Raw genomic sequence first — 18,278 nt, forward strand, 5'->3', positions numbered from 1 at the left:
TAGGATTACAGTGGAAAACAATTAATTACAATAGTTACCTATCTTTTCCTCTTTCTCTGTTCATAGATTCCAGGTTAATAACTTAAGGCCTCAGAGGCCATTGAGTCCTTATTTACAAAGGAGGGGAGAAAATGAGGCTCAGGCAAGTTGAAGGATTTGTCCAAAGTCCCAAAGGTAGTAAAGAACAGAACTGAGATCTGAACACACGTCTTTTGACTCCAAAGATAATTATCGTCTCTCAACTGAACCACACCGCCTCTCAATGTATGCACTTCAGTAAACTCTGGAAGAAAAAAATTCCACCATCATATAACCCATATAGACCTTCTCACATTCTGAGAAAGCAAGAGAGTTTAAACAGCATTTTGATATGGTAAACAAAATTCAAATGGAGAATGTGGAGAGTGCCATGTCAGCACAAATTTACTCTGACGCTCATATTGACACAAAGGAATGTATGTGGTACAGAGCAGGAACATGTTCAAAAGTAGCAGCTAGTGAACCTTTACAGCCTTTGTTTCTTCCTTCATCTTTTAAATATAGATGTTGACAGAAAAGAAGAATTAAATGCAGTCTACTTTTTCTTCAATTGGCTGACTTTGCAGAGGATGATAAATCATGAAATGAAACTGGGAAAACCCTGGAAGTTTGTTGCAGGCGGCACCTGGGATGGAAGAGAGAGAGAGAGAGAGAGAGAAAGAGAGAGAGAGAGAGAGAGAGAGAAAGACAGACATGAGTCAGTGGATATTAATTATATTTATTTTACAATTATGAATATAGAAGTCTAGATCTAGAGCTGGAAGAGATCTTAAATGTCATCTAATTTAACCCCTTTGTCTCAGAGATGAGTAAATTGAGGTCCAAGGAGGTTGTAACTTACCCAAGGTCACATGAGCAGTAAAAAACACAGGAATCAGAATTTGAACACAGGTCCTGTAACTCCAGAACCAGTGCTCTTTCTCTAATACTATACTGCATTAACATGTATGCTGTTTATTCATCTGGGGGCTTTTCTTTCTCAAGGTTCAATTTTTTTATAGCCTGATTCTATCCAAGACTTATCAAGACACTGAAGAATCAGCTCAAAAATCCTAGAGACTAAGGACCAAAGTGACAGGTGGGCTCTCCCTATCAGCTTTAGGATACTCACTGGATACTCACTCTATACAACTTCTGCTTTCATTATCTTACCTAATACCTTTAACCAAAAAAGGGATGGAAAGGAGGCCATTAATGCTGGTGAAGTAGGTATAGGCCAGAGGTCAGCCAGAATCATTTTCCATCCTCCATCATTGCCTCAGAGCGTGGGCATCTGGTCCTTTGCTAAGTGACCGCTTTCATCTCACTAGCCTAGCTTCCCCCTTGGATCTCTTTCCTTCTGATCACTCCTCCTTCCTCTGTTCTACTACCTGGACTCAGATCCCCTGTCATTATCACTGCTTGAATAAAAGCCCTTAAAATGTAAGAAACTGTTCCTAGCTTTATCCAACAAATCAATTTTAAATTAATCTATAATTACTTAATTATCATCGTTACATTCCGTTAAATTCATCTTTGCAACTTCTGAGAAGCTTTTTACTTGTTGAAGAAATTCAATGACTGATATTTTCTACTTCGAGTCCCTCTTTTCTGATTTATATTTAATATTTATCTTAATACGTGGAAAGGAAAAACAAATTCCTCAAATTCAAGTTTTTCAAATAAGAGAACTGTGGGAAGGAAAAGGTCACAGAACTACAATAAGCAGTCTAAGTTAATATGACACATTGATTAGTAAGCTGTATTTTTTTAGTGATCTAAAAATTCACTAATGAGCACCAGCACAGCTTTGAAGCTGTGATAGGTTTATAAAGAAGGCAGATGAAGCAAAAGACATATATACAGTAAAATGCAAAAATAATTCTCCTATCTATTCTTATGCTTACACATTAGAAATATTTAATAAAAGCACAGCCTCATGCGCCCTCCAGGCCTAAGTAAGACCTCTTAGGGAGCTGTGACATTTAGAGGAATGGTGAAAAATGAAGAAGGAAAGAGACCCTATATAGTTCGGCCCACTCTGTTAATAGAATGGATAGAAGTAAGAAGTGACAATGTGGGACATAAGTGAGAAGGTGGCGTTGTGGCCAAAAGCGGGGCAGAAGCACAATGTAGCCAGACCACACCTAAGGTCTGGCTTACTAGTATACCTGTAAGGTTCATGTGTAGGTATCCTTTGGATACTTAAGGTGATCTATACCATCACTAACAAACATTTACTGAGCAGACAGGGTGCTATGCATAGTTCATATTCTGTACAAAGTGAACAAAAATAGTGCAATTTAATGGTAAGTATATCATCATCTGTAAACACATTTAACAAACATAACTCACCATAACTTCCAGTTGTATTGGCACATATGACAGCCCCGAAGAACTCAGGATAATATTTCTGGATTCTGGAAATAACTTTCTGGCAAGCTAGAGTTGGATCATCTCCTTTTCTCATATATTCTACTGCTTGGTAACTGAATTAAAAAAAAGTAAGTTAACAACAGGGTCTAGAACAGGAATTCTTAACTTTCATATCAGGAACTCCTTTGGCAGGCTGATGAAACATACGAATCTCTTCTCAGAATAATGTATTTAAATGCACAAAATAAAATGCAGAGGATTACAAAGGAAACCAAAGGTTAGTGAAAATAGAGATGTAATTTTTTTTTGCCTGTTCCAGTTCCCAGACCTCTCTGATATTGGTCCATGGACCCTATAAGCATCCATGGATCCCCAGGTTAAGAATCCCTGGCTTCAATCTGGATAAACCTTAATATATCAAGACCATAGATATATGAATAGGGACCACCATGAGCTAGGATCATTTAGGACTAGAATGAATCCAAGAGGGCATCTAGTACAACATTCTCTGTCTTAAAGCTGAGGAAACTGAGATCCAGAGAAGTTAAATGATTTGCCCAATATCACAGTTAATATTAGAAGCAGAATTCAAACCCAAGTCCTTTGACTCCAAATCCAACAGTCTTCTCATTATACCTCTCTGTTTCAATAAATAATGCACTAAAATTGGTATATCTGAAATTATATAAGCTGCTTTAAAAGTTATCATATTCAGTAGAATGAATGCAATCATATAAGTAAATAAGTTGGCTCAGTTAAGAAACCAGCTTTGATGCAATAACCGTCTTTCCAACTAATCTACCAATTAATTTTAAATAAAAGATGAATGAATTCTTTTTGTTATAGTTGAATAACTGTGTCAGCTAGGTCACTACAGCAAGAAGTCATAAAGCGTGGAGATCACATTTAAAAGAAAAATGCTGTTATAGTCTAAGTGCAAAATGCCGTTAGTGTGCACAATGTCCAGTCATAATGACCACCTTTCAGCAATTACTCGTATACAGTGACTGCATTTCCCCCTTCTGCCATCAATAATCACCGTCTTTTTACTGACTGGCTGAGTGACCTTGGACAAATTACTTAAACAGTACTTAAGTTTCCTCATCTGTAAATTAGGGAAAATGTTACCCTACCCCAGGGGGACAAGTCATAAATACTTTTGATGACAATAATGGTCATTAATGGGAATACAAGCTAGTAAGTCTAAGGAGTCAGAGGCAAAACAACCCTGCACAGACAGTTCAAAGGCAAGTTCACAAATCTCTGTGCAGGCACATTCAGTTCAGAAAACATCCCAATACGATGCATGTAAAAAAAAATCAGTCATGATAGTGATGCTAACTGATAATAACTCTAACTTAAGCATAGCATCAAGCAGCGGCATACCTGGGTAAAAAACGCATCATGATGTCACCATTTCCAGTGGCAGCAGCCCCTCCAGCTGTGCTATCAGCATAAGAGCCAGCTCCTGCTATTGGAGAATCCCCAACGCGACTTTTAAAAAGGAAGCAATTGATTATTACAAGAGAAAAAGCTAGAATGTATATTTTTATCAGTTCAATAGTCTTCCCAATAAAAGAAGATATTTTACTGAGCAAGATATGGTAGCCTACTAGGTCTTCTCCCCCCCAAAAAATACAAACCCCACAATTATTGTAATAGGTAGAACACTGTTTTTAAAGACTATTCTTTAGACCAGATTTTTACATATACTAAATAGAGTAAGATATGATACAAGATAGCTAAAAGTACCTACTTTGCAATTGTCATCTAGACCAGTGGTGTCAAATTTCTGCATACTGACTTAAAAAAACACAAATTAACATTATCTATGTTGTGCTATATTTTTATTTATTTTGTTAAACATATCCCAATTACATTTTAATCTGATTTCAGGACTTGGGGGCTTGACACCTCTGATCTATACCATTGCCATTGTCCTAACTTTAGCCTTCACCATCTCACAGTGGAGTGGAATATAGCTTCCTATATTCTACTTTCTGCCTCTAGTCTCTTTCAACTTCAATCAATCCTGCTAGATTCATGCTGCTAAACCACTGGTTTTCACCATGCCACTCTGTTCAAAAACTTCAATGGTGGCCCACTGCCTAAGATGAATTCCAAACTTCTGGGAAGAGCCTTCAAAGTTTTCATAACCTCATGCCAACCTATTTTTTAGCTTTACTTCTTATAGTTTCTTATGCATAATAGGTTCTCACACAGCCCCTCTGCTCTACCAATGGGTCCTAAGAACAAACCTAATAAATTTCAGCCTGACCTGCACATGCTGTTCTTGTAAAAATCCCTCCTTGTCCTTGCCACTAACTCAAAATCTATATCAAGGGTAGCATTTTGTCACTACCCCCTTGCTACAAGTAAGGTCTACTTGCTCTGAACTCTATCAGCAATTTTATGTCAATAATGCTTATCTGGCATTTATTACATGCTGTCAAACACAATTACATTTCAATCCCTCCACTTGTCCAAGTTCATTGACAAGACGGGAGGTGGCATTTGGAGTCTGTTCAGCAAGAAGAGCAAAGATGTAGGAAGTGGTGTGTCGTATGCAGCTGATAAATGAAGCCTTCCTGAGAAGGTCTTGCAGACAACAGCTGTGGGAAGCATTGTTTGTGCGCTGGCAATGAGTAGGGCTCACTATGTGAGCATCACCAATACCCTCAAAGGCAGCAGGGCTAGCTAGTATAATATCACAAAAAGGCAGAAAAAGCCTGCTATAAACAAAACCTCACTCAAGTGTCCCTAGGACAGCAAACAGGCATTTTGCCATAGCATCAGAGCTACCAACAAGAATTACAGGAACTGAGTAATTCTACTTCACAGGGATAAGGAGAATTTTGTAGAGAACTATAAAGTGCATGCTATTTGTGCTTGGAAAAAGTAAAGCTCTTGGAAAGGGATGAAATGCATTTAAAGAGGGTTGGTTTAAAAAAAATCTGAAATCTTACAAATCTTACAACATAACTCTTCCAAGCTACAATGGCACAGAGAATAATTAATAGGAAGAAATTTGGATTCACAAGAAACAATACCTAAGAGTATAAAAACTGATGGTCTCAGATGCTTATATACAAATGTATGAAACAGGATAATAAACAATATGAACTAGAACTTCTAATGTATGGAGGTTAATTCACCTGAAGAGGTATCACTGAGACATGGTGAAAGTGGGTCTCAGGAGCAGAGCATGGGTATGGAGGCATATACCCCCTTCCAAAGGCAAAGAAATGGTGGAATAATATCATATGTCAAGAAAAAGTTGGATGAGGGAAATCAGGCCCTGGAGGGGGAAATGCAAAGGGGACAGCTTTGAGGTGAGATTCAATGGAAGAAGAAACAGAAACAAATTTTATCATGGGTATGCTGGAGCTGGAGAAAACAGGCCTGTAATCTAGGAAACAGATCACACACCTGGCAAACAGGCAGGCATGAGACAGTATTGGAGGAGCTGAATTCCCTGAACTGCTGGAGCCTTTTCTCTGCTGCAGGCAGAGTCCCCAAAGACCTTTGACTTCACCAGGTTTGGGAATTCCCAGTGTGGGAAACTCCTTCCCTACTTGAGCCTGTAACTAGGTAAATGAGGCCTGAGGAACCAGGCAATTAAGTGACTTGCCCAGGGCCACCCAGTTAGTATGTGTCAGAGGTAGGGTTCAAATCCAGCATGGCATTTGATCTACCACGTCATGCTGCCTCTATAAGAAAAGCAGATGATAAATTATTCTGTGACCTGGGTTAAGTCACTTAATCACTTGGATCTCTCTCCTCACCTGAAAAATGAGGGAGCTGGATCAGATGACCCTTGAGGTCTTCTTCAGATTCTAAATCTGTTGCAGCTTAAGGACAAGGATAATGTCTCATGCTTCTTTTTATTCCCCCCTTAGCATCCCACACAGAGCCTTCACATAGTAGGTGATCAACAAATATTTTCCATCGATCAAACACTGACCCAGGTATTTTAAACTTCGCACCATTTGTGGATGTGCCAGCAGCAATATGTCCTGTCTTAGCAATTACAACCATGCCTAGGAGTTTAAAAAAACACACAACAGAATCAGTGGGTACCAAATCAAAAAGATTTCTGAAATACAATTAAATGAGGGTAATAAAATTAATCAAATTTCTAGGACAACGACGTATTTTCATGCTAGGTAAAGGGATAGAGGAAGCAAAATGGGGAATCATGAAAATACCATTCATAATATTTAATACAAAGTCAATGAACCAGAGAATCCCGACCTTTTGACTTTTTTCATAATTTTACTCTTTTGGCAGAGGGGTGCCACAACCACCCCTTATTTTCTTCATAAAAATGGGTATTCACCCTTCAAAACCTGCCTACAAAGTGACATTAAGGAGAATCACTGAGGCAGACTGATGGTAATATTCTAACTACAACCTTAGGAAAAAATAATGTACATAAATTTGACTTTGCAGTGCAAAGACACCAAGAATTGAACTGAAAATCAAAAATGGATTTTTAAGCTTGCACTTGAATATTCATTAGCTGTTAGGAGTGCTGCATGCCACTTAGTGTCCTGGAAAAGATAATTCACCAACTGGCAAGCAGATGCCAAGCAAAAGAGGTCTACTCTTTCTTGGGAGTTAATAGGAGAAGTTTATTCCTAGACTGTATCTTTTAAAAAAATTGTTACAAAAGTATCAGGCTCCTGGAACATTAATAGTCATGGATAAGTTAAGAGATAAACACATGCAATTTAAAAAATTCCAACTCCTTAAGTTTGAAAAAGTCATAAAAGGAAAATTACCAATAGTGTCATGACTGTGAATATTTATTTTTGCAGAGGTATGAAGGTGCTGTTTCAGGATTCTTTTAGGTTTATATGGTCCACAGGATTTTGATGCATCTGGTATAACATTCTGTAAATAATAGTTCAAATATAATTTTTTCTGTAAATATGCTTTATCTAAAACTATCTACTAAAAAAAAACAACCTAACAATAATCATAGCCAACCATAACAAAAGAACAAGAGGAAACTGGTATAGTGCAAGGTGGTAATTGAAGCAGCTAGGTGGTAGGGACTCCAGGAAGACCTGAGTTCAAATCCAGCCTCAGACACTTACTAGCTGTGTGACCCTAGGTAAGTCATTTCACTGTTTGCTTCAGTTTCTTCATCTGCCAAATGCGTATATAATAGCACCTGTATCACTTAGTTGTAAGAACTGAATGAGATAGTACATATAAAGGCATTTTGAAAAACCTTAAATCACAATATAAATGTCTATTGTATTTAACTGGATAGTTTCTTGATTATTCTGCTATCTGTATTCTATAATATGAGTTGGTTACAAATATATTTTAACTTCAATTACTGTATCTAGATTGTATTATTTGGAATAGATAAACTATGAGATTCTCAATAATGAAACATCAGCCCTCAATAGAATCAGGCATGTAGTTTATGATTAAACTTGGAAATTACATTATTTACTATGGTTAGAAGGAGGTTCCGGGATTTTTAAAAAGAAAAACAAACTCATCATTTACTAGACTAAGTTCACAGGAATTTACTTTCAAAGTAATTTCTAAAGCTTGTACCCCACCCCACCCCCACCCTGGACCTGGGACTTTATCAGGAGAGGGAATTTCTGACAAGAAAACTCTCCTAGTCAATGCAGAGTATGACTATAAATTGCCAAAGAGTTGTCTGAGGTGCTGAGAGGTTAAGGGCTATCAGAGTGGAATTTAAACCCCGGTCATCCTGACGGATACTGGTCCTCCATTCATATAAACTCTTAGATATTCTAGGAGGCCTACGTATGTATGTTTGTATGTACGTACACATAAATGTATGAACATACATATGTGTATACATGTATATATGTATGCATATATATATAAATAATAACGCCATATTTAATGTGTTCTATATGTATATGTGTATGTGTGGACATACGGGGGGGAGAGAATACATGCGTGTGTATTTTGCAAAAGTTCTAGAACATAATAAAAATAATAACCAATGTTAAAAGTACCTATTTCTTCATTCAAGGCAGCGGAGAACCTGATGCTTACTTATACCTATGTCAAACATATAAAATGACAGACACTTCTAATGCCTCATATACGGACTGTGAACATATTTTCAGGTGCCAGGCTTACAACTCCAGTCTAGTTATTCTAATGGTGCTGGTGGCGGTGTGAGGGTAAAACAAAGGGCCAGAGAGCTAAGCACAAACTAATGTGCACTATGAACCAGCAATCAAGTCACCAGCATCTGACAGTAGCAATCCCCAGCAAGATGCAGTTATACTTCAAAGCACATAAAACTGTCTATACTTCTAGGCACAGAAAACACCCTGATGGTAAAGTATCAAACGATTCTCAGATATAGATATAGCAAATTTTTTTAAGTTGTTTAAATAATTCATATTTTAAACCCCTAAAGTCTTCTAACAATGTCAGACAATTAGCATTCTATGACAAAACACACATACCTTCCAGAAATTTGGCTGACATTTATGGCTCAGCCACTCCAAATAGAGAAAACGAGAAGTGTTGGTAGATAATTCCTCATTTGAAAATCCCATACTTTCAGCAAAATGGGTAGCTAAAGAGATGAAGATAAAAGCAAAAGGAGAGTAATCATGAAGATGATGATAGGACTTATATAGCATCTTAAAATTTGCAAAACACTTTACATATTATATGTGTGTATATATTATAATACATAACATTGCTATAACAATTAAGAAATTATTTGACATCTGATAAAAGACAGCAAAAAAAATCATATTTCCCCCAAATGGCAAAGGTTTAACTTATAAAACTGCACATTAAAAATGGAACAATAAAGGAAGCCTTTGTTTTGAGGAAATTATAGTGAATTATGAATTTATGTTGAAAAAAATTTCTCCTGCACGTGAAGATAATAGGGATGGGAAGGAGGTACATAAACCTTCCTGATTGCAACCTCCTCCCACTCACTCCTACCACCAAACAGGAATCTCTTTGTTCACCAAGCTGATCTTTTATCTCTAGTTGTTAAAGTATCTGCCATTTAACAAACTTTTTTTTTTTGGTACGCAAGGCATTGTGTCAGTGCTAGGGCTATAAAGATGGAAAAACGACAGCCCCTATCCACAGGTAACAACATGGAAAATATGATGAGTATACAAATAAACTGAACAGAAGATAGAGAGTGTGACAGGCAAAGGAGGAAAAGGAAAATAGGAGGGGGTTGTCATTTTTAGCTTGGAGAGAGGAGGGAATGGGGTCAGGGAAGACTTTGCAGAGAGCACCCATCTGTTCGGTTTTGAAGGAAGAGAAGCATTTAAATAATAACAACAGGTAACAATTATATAGTATCTTAAGATTTGCAAAGGGTTTCATTTCTATGATTGCATTACAACAACCTTGTTTAGATGCTGAGGGTGAGACTAGGCTATGGTCACACAGCTAGTAAATGTCTAAGGCAGAATCTGAATTCAGGACTTCCTGAGCAGTTAGGTGGTGAAGTGGATAGAGTGCCTGGCCTGGAGTCAGGAAGACTCCTCTTCATGAGTTCAAATCCAGTCTAAGATACCTACTAATTGTGGGACCCTGGGCAAGTCACTTAACCCTTTTTGCCTCAGTTTCCTCACCTGTAAAATGAGTGGGAGAAAGGAATGGCAAACTATTCCAATATCTTTGTCAAGAAAACCCCAAATGGAGTTACATAACTGAAAAAAAAATGACTGAACAACAACCTTCCTGACTTCTTGACCAGTACTCTATTAAGTTATGCTACCTTACTCCGGGGTAGAGACAGAAGAAGTCAGAGAAAGAACTCAAAGATTACCAAGCAGCAGTGGGGGCCTAGAGGAGGTTATTAACATTAGAGAAATTGATGGTGGGTGAAAAGAGGAGTACTTTGTCCAGTAACTGTCAGCTGCCGGGGGCAGGAACAGAGAAATTGAGCTTTAAAGGTTTACTTTGGTTTGAGGGTTAGCATGTTGGAATCTAATGTTTTCTAAATTTGTGGCTAGTGAAATCACTGCCTCCTCTCCTGCCCCCCCCCACCTCTCCTCACCCCAACTGCTTTGCAAAGGTAGGAGGTCCATGGGTATGGAACATTGCATGAATTGTTTTGACAAGTTTTTATTTTGTTTTTGGTGGGGATGTATTGATTGATTTTGCTGATTTTTTTTAGTTCTTCCTCTGTTAGTGTGTTGTTGGAGCTTAGAGGATGTAGTTTTAGGCTGAAGGAAATTTTAGGTAGTTTGAAGAGGATAATTTTAGGCTCAAGGTAAAGGAGTACTTTACACAGCAGGGAGTCAACTATGGAACTTGTGATCTAATTATGATGTTTAAGGTACTGACTACATTTTTCATTTAATATTCTTGGACATAATGAATGCTACCTTTGGGAATTAAAAGAAACAAAGTGTAATCAACATAAAACCTTCATGCGATGAGGAAGAATAAATCTTAACAACTTTTACTGTGGTTTCCAAGTTAAGGAAATGTACAGATATGCCCACCAAGTGTTCAAAGGCTTCTGCAGTTTTAAAACCAGACAGTTTTGCAATGTTTATTAACTTAGAAAAAAGTACACTATCTTAATGGCACAAAAATATGTGATAAAGGTAATGATTCTCATTTACACATACATAAAGCTTTCTTTGAATGTTATTGCTTTTTTTAAAAAAAGACTAAATTATAAATCAAATCACATAAATATAAATGACTAAGTTCTGATTCCCAAGCAGCACATTTTTTTTCAGAATATTTTAATAGAATTAGAAACACAGTACCTGATTCTCCCACTAAAAGTGTGTGTTTTGTATGTTCCATTACTTTTCTTGCTACACCGACAGCATTTTTAATTCGTCTGAGATCTGCTACAGCCCCTACTTTCATGGTGTTGCTAAAGAAAAATTTGCAAGAAGGTCAGTCTTAAAGTTCACAAATACATGTGGGGAATTTGTGGGCAAGCAATTGACAAGGTTTTGTGAAACTCAACTCACTCTGAGATTTCCCAAGCTTTTCAGATTGGTACCCTGATGAACAAAACTCACCTTGGGAAGGGCATATTTTTGGTGGATCATTTAAAGTTTTGTTTCTTCAAAATTTCTGAGTTTTGATGAGAAAAACTGTGCCTTTCCCCCCTAAATCAGATCAACTATTTAGAAAGATATTTAAAAGCCCCAAACTTTAAAATAGTTTCTTTCCTTTAATAGTCATGGGAAATAATTCTTATTCCCTAATTCTAACCTACTCTCTTTCCCCTAGCATATGCCCCATCTCAAACCTAAAAGCCTTATTGAATAAATTATCTACTAAGCACTTACTGTATATAAAGCACTGTGCTAAGCATTGGGGATACAAAGAGAAATAGGATAGTCCTTGTTCTCAAAGAGTTTACATTGTAATAATTAATAATAATAAATTGTATTCCTTCCTGGACTCTTTTAAAGATTTACCATACTGACCACAACAGAAAGGAAACAATGAAAGACTAGAATAGAATTCTGATTCACAGAAAGTTCAATGATTACTTCAGAAGACCCCACCTGGGGTAGACAGACATGCAGAAGGAGGCCTACATTTTTTAGCACACATCACATCTGGAGCTGGAAGGGACTTTAAGAGGTCACGTAATCCAACCTTTTCATTTCACATATGAGGAAAGTGAAACCCAGGCAGGTAAAGGGACTTGCCTGAGGTCACGAAGGTGGTAACAGAGGTGAGCCTGGAACCCAGGACCTTTGACTCCAGAACCAGTGGCCAATATGTTGACTTGCTTGACCACATTTATTCATTAGAAGGAAGGGTTCTATTAGGAAGGAGGAAAAGGGGATAGGGGACAGTCACCAGGAAGCAACAAGGATGAAAAAAAGAAAAATGCATCAATAAAATATTTTAAAAGAAAGTTGGAAGCTATAAGTAAGAAGTCACTAATGCCAGAAGGGTTGAAAGATTTAAGAAAAGTAGGTGGAGACAATTAGGAGGGCAAAGCCACTTTTAAATAGTCATATCATTACTAACAAGGCACAGTGATTGACTGATACCTGGAAAAGCTAAGGGTGGTCAACGACAGATTACTGGGTCACACATTTCTAGAGCTGGAGGATGAGTGACCACCGTTCACCAGAAAATCCTCTAGAAATCCAAATTTCCTTCTCATTCTACCTATGATTTCAAAGTAGAAGAGTATACATAGACCTCAAACTGATGTCAAGCTTTCCAATAAAGGACCACTTTGACTCATGTACTCACCCATCCATAATCATGGAATCCAATGTTGTTTCTCCACGTTCATCAGGATTTCCACCAAAGCCTACACTGCCATCGCACTGATTTGTCTCACACCAAGCACACCCCTTTTCAACTGCATCTAATGCAGAACCTCCGGCCTGTAGGCTTTGCCATGCTGTGAAACAAAACACAGCGATTTAAGTGCTGCTACGTGCATGAATCAAATGTCTGGCACTTCTGAGAAATACATCAAAATGCTACTACTGAGTTGTTTTTTTTTAACAAAGTTGCTACCCTAGACTCCTCACTCTATATGACCTTGTGCCAGATCTCGTCTTTTCTATATCCCCAATTTCTTTTACATTTGTACTCACAGAGCCACCACTATGGCTTATTGGGACAATTGAGATAGCCTCCTTAAGTGTTTGTTTGCCTCAAGTCTCTACCTACTCCAATCTATCCTTTACCCAGCTGCCAAAATGATTCTCCTAAACTGATCACCTCTGGGATAAAATATTTGGCTTTTATATTTGGCACTAAAAGTTCATTACAACCTGGCCCCTCCATATCTTTCCAGCCTCCCCCCTTTGACACAGTCTTCCTCACACAGGATGCTCTGCCTTCTATCCCCTAGGCCTTTGTATTGTCTGTACCTTCATTTCCAGAATGCCCTCCAGCTTCACCTCTATCTCTTAGGATCCCTGCCTTTCAGGACTCAGACCAAATGCTGCATTCTGCAGGAGGCCTTCTCCCTCTTAAGATTACTTTCCATATACTATATATTTATCCTGTAGGTACATCTTATTTCCCTTATTAGTGTTTAAGCTACTAGAGGACAAAGATTGTTTTTGCCTTTTTTATGTATTCTCAGTTCTAAGTCTAGTCTCTGGCACATAAGTAAGTCCTTAATAAACCTTGATGTTTGATGTTACATGGATGCTTTTTAGAAGTCACTGAGGAAACCTATAAGCAAGGACTGTTTGATACTTTGTATGCCCAGTGTCTAGCATGGTTCCTTGCACGTAGTAGGATCATCTAAAAATCTAACAAATTGTCTACTTCCTCTTCCGGTTCTGGTTCCTCCTAGTGATATACACTGTTCTGAGAGCAGGGATTGTGGAAAAGGATCAAAGTGAGGAAAGCTGAGACACTCTCTTTCCTCTTGTTTTTTAAAGAGAAAAATGAGACTAACCACACAAATGTAGTTTAGATGGAGAAGCATTAAAATTTTGGCCCAGTGGATTTCTATTATAATAGAAGTATAAAACAAAGCATACAGAAAGAGAATTTACAATTGTGTATTTCCTAACTTAAGATGAAATGCATTTTTGAATAGAATATACTACCTTTATTAAAGCAAAACCTACAGTAAGTCCCCTAAGGTTAAACAGAAAGGGCTACCCCAGAGCCAAATATATACACGCATTAGATTCCAGGTTCAGAAATAAAGCTTGGAACAGAACACTAAAGGAATAGCTTGAAATGTCAAAGCCCATGAGTTGTATGATTCCAACCCTCCTCCAACTCCCCATAACCTTTTCTTAAATCACAAATTCTCAGCTGACTCCATGCCTTTACTAGTTGAAGTGAAATATTTGGGAGGCTAGATAACACTCTTGGTGAATATTAGATTTCGAACACTACTGCTGCACATACCAAATTACAAATAACTCTACCCATTTCAGCAATCTGTGATTTCATGTGTGTAGGAAACTGCACAGATCATAACCCAGGTCCCACATTTTGTAGCATTTTTCAAAAGTAGCTGGGGCCACAAACAAAACCAAATGAAACAAGAGCACCCATCATCTACAAGTCAGTGCATATGGAGTTTTAGATAGGTTAGCCCTCGAAGGATAGGACCCTTATTGTTTGGCCTTGCTTCCCAAATTGGGAGTACTTTGCACAACTGGAGAGCAGCCACCATAGCCCTTAAGAACCAGGGTCATAGCTGCACACCACCATAAGGATCAAGGAGGACTTTACTGGAGAGATGTTTGATAAAAAGACCTTTGCCCAGAGACAGTACCTCAAGAGTTTCAGGAAAACTTCAAAGCACATTCACATTTCTATTTCATAAAACTGGTGCTGACTTTAACCCAAAGAACTCATTTCTACTATGAGTCCAAAGGTCTCTTGCCTAAACCAATGATTTATTTCTATGCCCCTCAAGCTACCTTGATATCTCAGGAAATAAAGAATTTGAGATTCAACCCAAGCTAGGCAAGGTATAGCGGGGAGAGACAAGGCAGCAATGCAAGGCCTTGTGCTGGCCTCTTGAGTCAGTTGTTCAAGGATTAGGAAAGCTGGAGAGCACATGCCCCAGTGGGAAAAGAACCGAATTTGGCCTCCAAGGATTTGCAGTTCTGGCACTGTACTCTTGTCCTTTGCAAGTCAATGTCTCTGGACTTCAGATTCCTATCTACAAAATGATGGAGTTTGGCTGGCTGTGCTCTGGGGGTTCCTTCTGACTTCTAGGTCAATGCTGCTAATATCCTCTTGTTTCAGATTGCACCAGGAGCTCCCAACCATTGCTGATTGGGGAGCAGGAGGAGAGCGAGAAGATTTGTAGGACTGGCTTCTTACCTCTGTGACTTTCAGCAAGTCACTTAACACTTCTCTCAGCCTCAGTTTCTTATCTGCAAAATGAGGGGGTTGAGCTGGATGATCTCTGGGGTCACTCCTAAATGGGTCAGGGCTAATATACTCTTTCTCCAAATCGCAGCAGCAGCAGCTCCTATCCTGGCTTGCTTGCTTTACTCCCAACCTCCTGGGATTTGGAGTCATGAGAGTTGCAACGAGTGGCACTTAACACTGTGACGTTCCACAAGTCGCTTAACCCTCTACGGGCCTGCCTCAGTTTCCTATCTGTGAAATGAGGGGCTTGGGTGACTTCTGGGGTCTACGCGGTGCGTGTGCGTTTTCTTCCCCGTTGGCAGCGCTCTCCATCCCGGACTTCCCTTTCCTATTTCTAGTCCTAGGGTGCAAAGAGAAGAGATGCCTCTAAAAATCGCACCAGGTTAGGCTCTAGCCAGTGTCTCCCTCCCGTCCCCCCTCCCCGTGCAGCTCCTCTCCCCGGCTAAGAGACAAAAAGGAAGGAGGGCTCCTGGGAAGTCAAGTTCAATGCCGCCCCCGCCCCCTCCCCCCGGCCCGCACCTGCCAAAGTTGCACCCCTAAAAGGCCAAGTGTTGATGACGAGGGGCAGCAGGCCGGAGCTGCCCAAGCTGTGCCCTGCCAGCACCAGTAGCAGCAGCGAGGACTGCAGGACGCCGGGCCGGCGCACCGACCCCGACCCCATGGCGCTCCTTCTTCCCGCGGACTGGCACTCGCGAGCAGACACTCAGAGCTCGAACCCAGACCCGGACCTGCCCAGCGAGAGGGGGCGGGGAATCTGGGAGTAGCGGAGAGGGGGCGTGGCCTACCACCTCTTCCTCTTTTCCCCCCTCTCCCCCGCCCTCTCTGGGCGGGCTCCCACTCCTCTCCCCTCCCCTCCCCGTGGGGACTCTTGACTCCGCCCACCCAAGTTAGTTCTCTTGGACCAATCGACTTCCGGGAGAAGTTCAGCGTCCCGAGTGTAGTGAAATCCCGCGAGAAGTAGAACTCCCGCCTAGCAGAGGGTCGGGGGAGACTTGCGAGAGTTTCAGGTGTAGAAGGAAGGGTGATGCTTGTCGTCGTTTTTCTTTCTTACGCGTTTAGTGTAGGCTTGGGGCAGAGTGAGCATGCCATAGACTCTGTTATGGGCACGCGAACCAAAATAGCTGCACCAAGTGGTGAATAATGTGGAGTCATTAACGGCCATTTTACGTGGCCCGCGTGGACGGCTCTTTCCCTTACCTTGAGGAAGGGAGGAAGCGCCTCCAGTTTCCACCCTGCTGCTCGGCCTCCCCAGGACCCCCGGGGGTTTTCAACTAACCTGTGTGAAGTTCAACAGGCTCACCACCATCCCGCGGCTTCGCGGCGGTTGTGAGCCCCCTTTCTGTGTGCTGGGAGCTGGCAGCTGGGAGGGGAAAAAAAAAAAAAAAAAACAACTCCTGCCTTCCGTGAGCTTACATTCCAGTTTTATCATAAGCCACAGTGTGTACGAGGATGAGTAAATACGACGTAGTGGCGTAGATTTAGGGTTGGAAGGGCCTTTAGAAGTAATGGAATAATAAAACTTCGTTGTATAACGGAGGAAAGGAGGCTCTAACTTGCCTAGGGTTGTGTAGCTAATGTTTCAGGTTAGATGAGAAAGCAAGTCTAATAGACTCCTTTTATGTTTTGTCTTCCAGGGACTGTATTTTTTTCCCCCTAATATTTGTATTCCCAGAACAAGACCTAGCCTTTAGTACGCACTTCAAAAGTGTTGATTCCGAAATCCAAAACTCTGCAGGGGGTCTTAAATCATTTTTGTGTCACGAACCCCTTGGACATTGGGAAAGCCTACCTATGGGCCTTTTCTCAGAATTCTCAATAATGTTTTTAAATGCATAAAATAAAATGCCTGAGATTACAAAGGAAACTAATTACAGGCATGCCTCGTCTTATTGTGCTTTGCTTTATTGCAATTCACAGATGTTGCATTTTTTACAAATTGAAGGTTTGTGGCAACCCTGCCTGCAGCAAGTCTGTTGGAGCCATTTCTTCCAAGGACATGTGCTCACATCATGTCTCTTATTTCACATTCTGGTAATTCTTGAAATATTTCAAATTTTTTCATTTTCATTATAACTGTTATGGTAATCTGTTTGTGATCAGGGACCTTAAATGTTTCAGTTGTACTTGTTTTGGGGAACCAAGAACCATGGTCATATAAGACAACAGAGTAACTTGATAAATGTAGTATGTGTTCTGACTGTTCCACAACCCGGCTGTTACCCCCTCTGTCCCTCTCCTTGGGCCTCCCTATTCCCTGAGACACAATAATATCAAAATTGGGACAATTAAAAACCCTACCATGTCCTCTTAAGAATTCAAGTGACAGGAAGAGTCAATTACAGGGGCAGACTTCATTTCTGTCTCCTTTTAAGAAATTGCCACAGTCAACCTAACCTTCAGCAACCACCACCCTGATCAGTCAGCAGCCATCAGCATGGAGGCCGGCCCCTCCACCAGCAAAATGATTATGACTCACTGAAGGCTCAGATGATGGTTAGCAATTTTAGCCATAAAGTATTTTTAATTATGTACATTTTTTACACATAATACTATTGCATACTTAACAGACTATAGTATAGTGTGAACATGACTTTTATGTGCACTGAGAAACTTTATGTGACTCTTTTTTGCAATATTAATATTATTGTGGTGGCCTGGAACTGAACCTGCAATATCTCCAAGATATGCCTGTTTATTGAAATACAGTTTTCCATTCTTTATATTTGTCTCTATCCTTCTTTCTGTCTAGCTATCCATCCATCTATCATCTACCTATCCATCTATCATCTACCTATCCATCTATTTATCTTTCTATCATCTATCTACCCTTCCAACTATCCATCCATTCATGCATCTGTTATCTATATATTTATCTAATTTATCTACCCAAGTTAAGAACCCTTGCTTGTGAGCACTAGGTGAATGAAGGAGTAAAGGAATGGTAAATGACACTTGGGTCAACTTCAAATTCTGTAAGGTAGAGGTGAGGAAGGGGTAAATTCCAGAAACAGAAAATGGCTAATGTAAAA

The 18,278-nt window shown here is 39.7% G+C and overlaps 1 protein-coding gene across 1 annotated transcript; it reads right to left on the reverse strand.

Annotated features, from left to right (window-relative positions):
• Positions 1-391: 391 nt before the first annotated feature.
• On the reverse strand, positions 392-16,125 carry AGA (aspartylglucosaminidase). Its single transcript, XM_036764726.1, has 9 exons — positions 15,769-16,125; positions 12,634-12,787; positions 11,169-11,281; positions 8,871-8,983; positions 7,179-7,290; positions 6,359-6,434; positions 3,781-3,888; positions 2,374-2,507; positions 392-664 (listed from the first exon to the last, which is right to left on the reverse strand). Exons 1-9 carry the CDS (start codon positions 15,908-15,910, stop codon positions 564-566), a joined length of 1,053 nt encoding a protein of 350 aa, XP_036620621.1. The 5' UTR covers positions 15,911-16,125; the 3' UTR covers positions 392-563.
• Positions 16,126-18,278: the final 2,153 nt, after the last annotated feature.

The sequence above is a fragment of the Trichosurus vulpecula genome, chromosome 6 (genome assembly GCF_011100635.1).
Source record: "Trichosurus vulpecula isolate mTriVul1 chromosome 6, mTriVul1.pri, whole genome shotgun sequence".
Taxonomy (NCBI): domain Eukaryota; kingdom Metazoa; phylum Chordata; class Mammalia; order Diprotodontia; family Phalangeridae; genus Trichosurus; species Trichosurus vulpecula.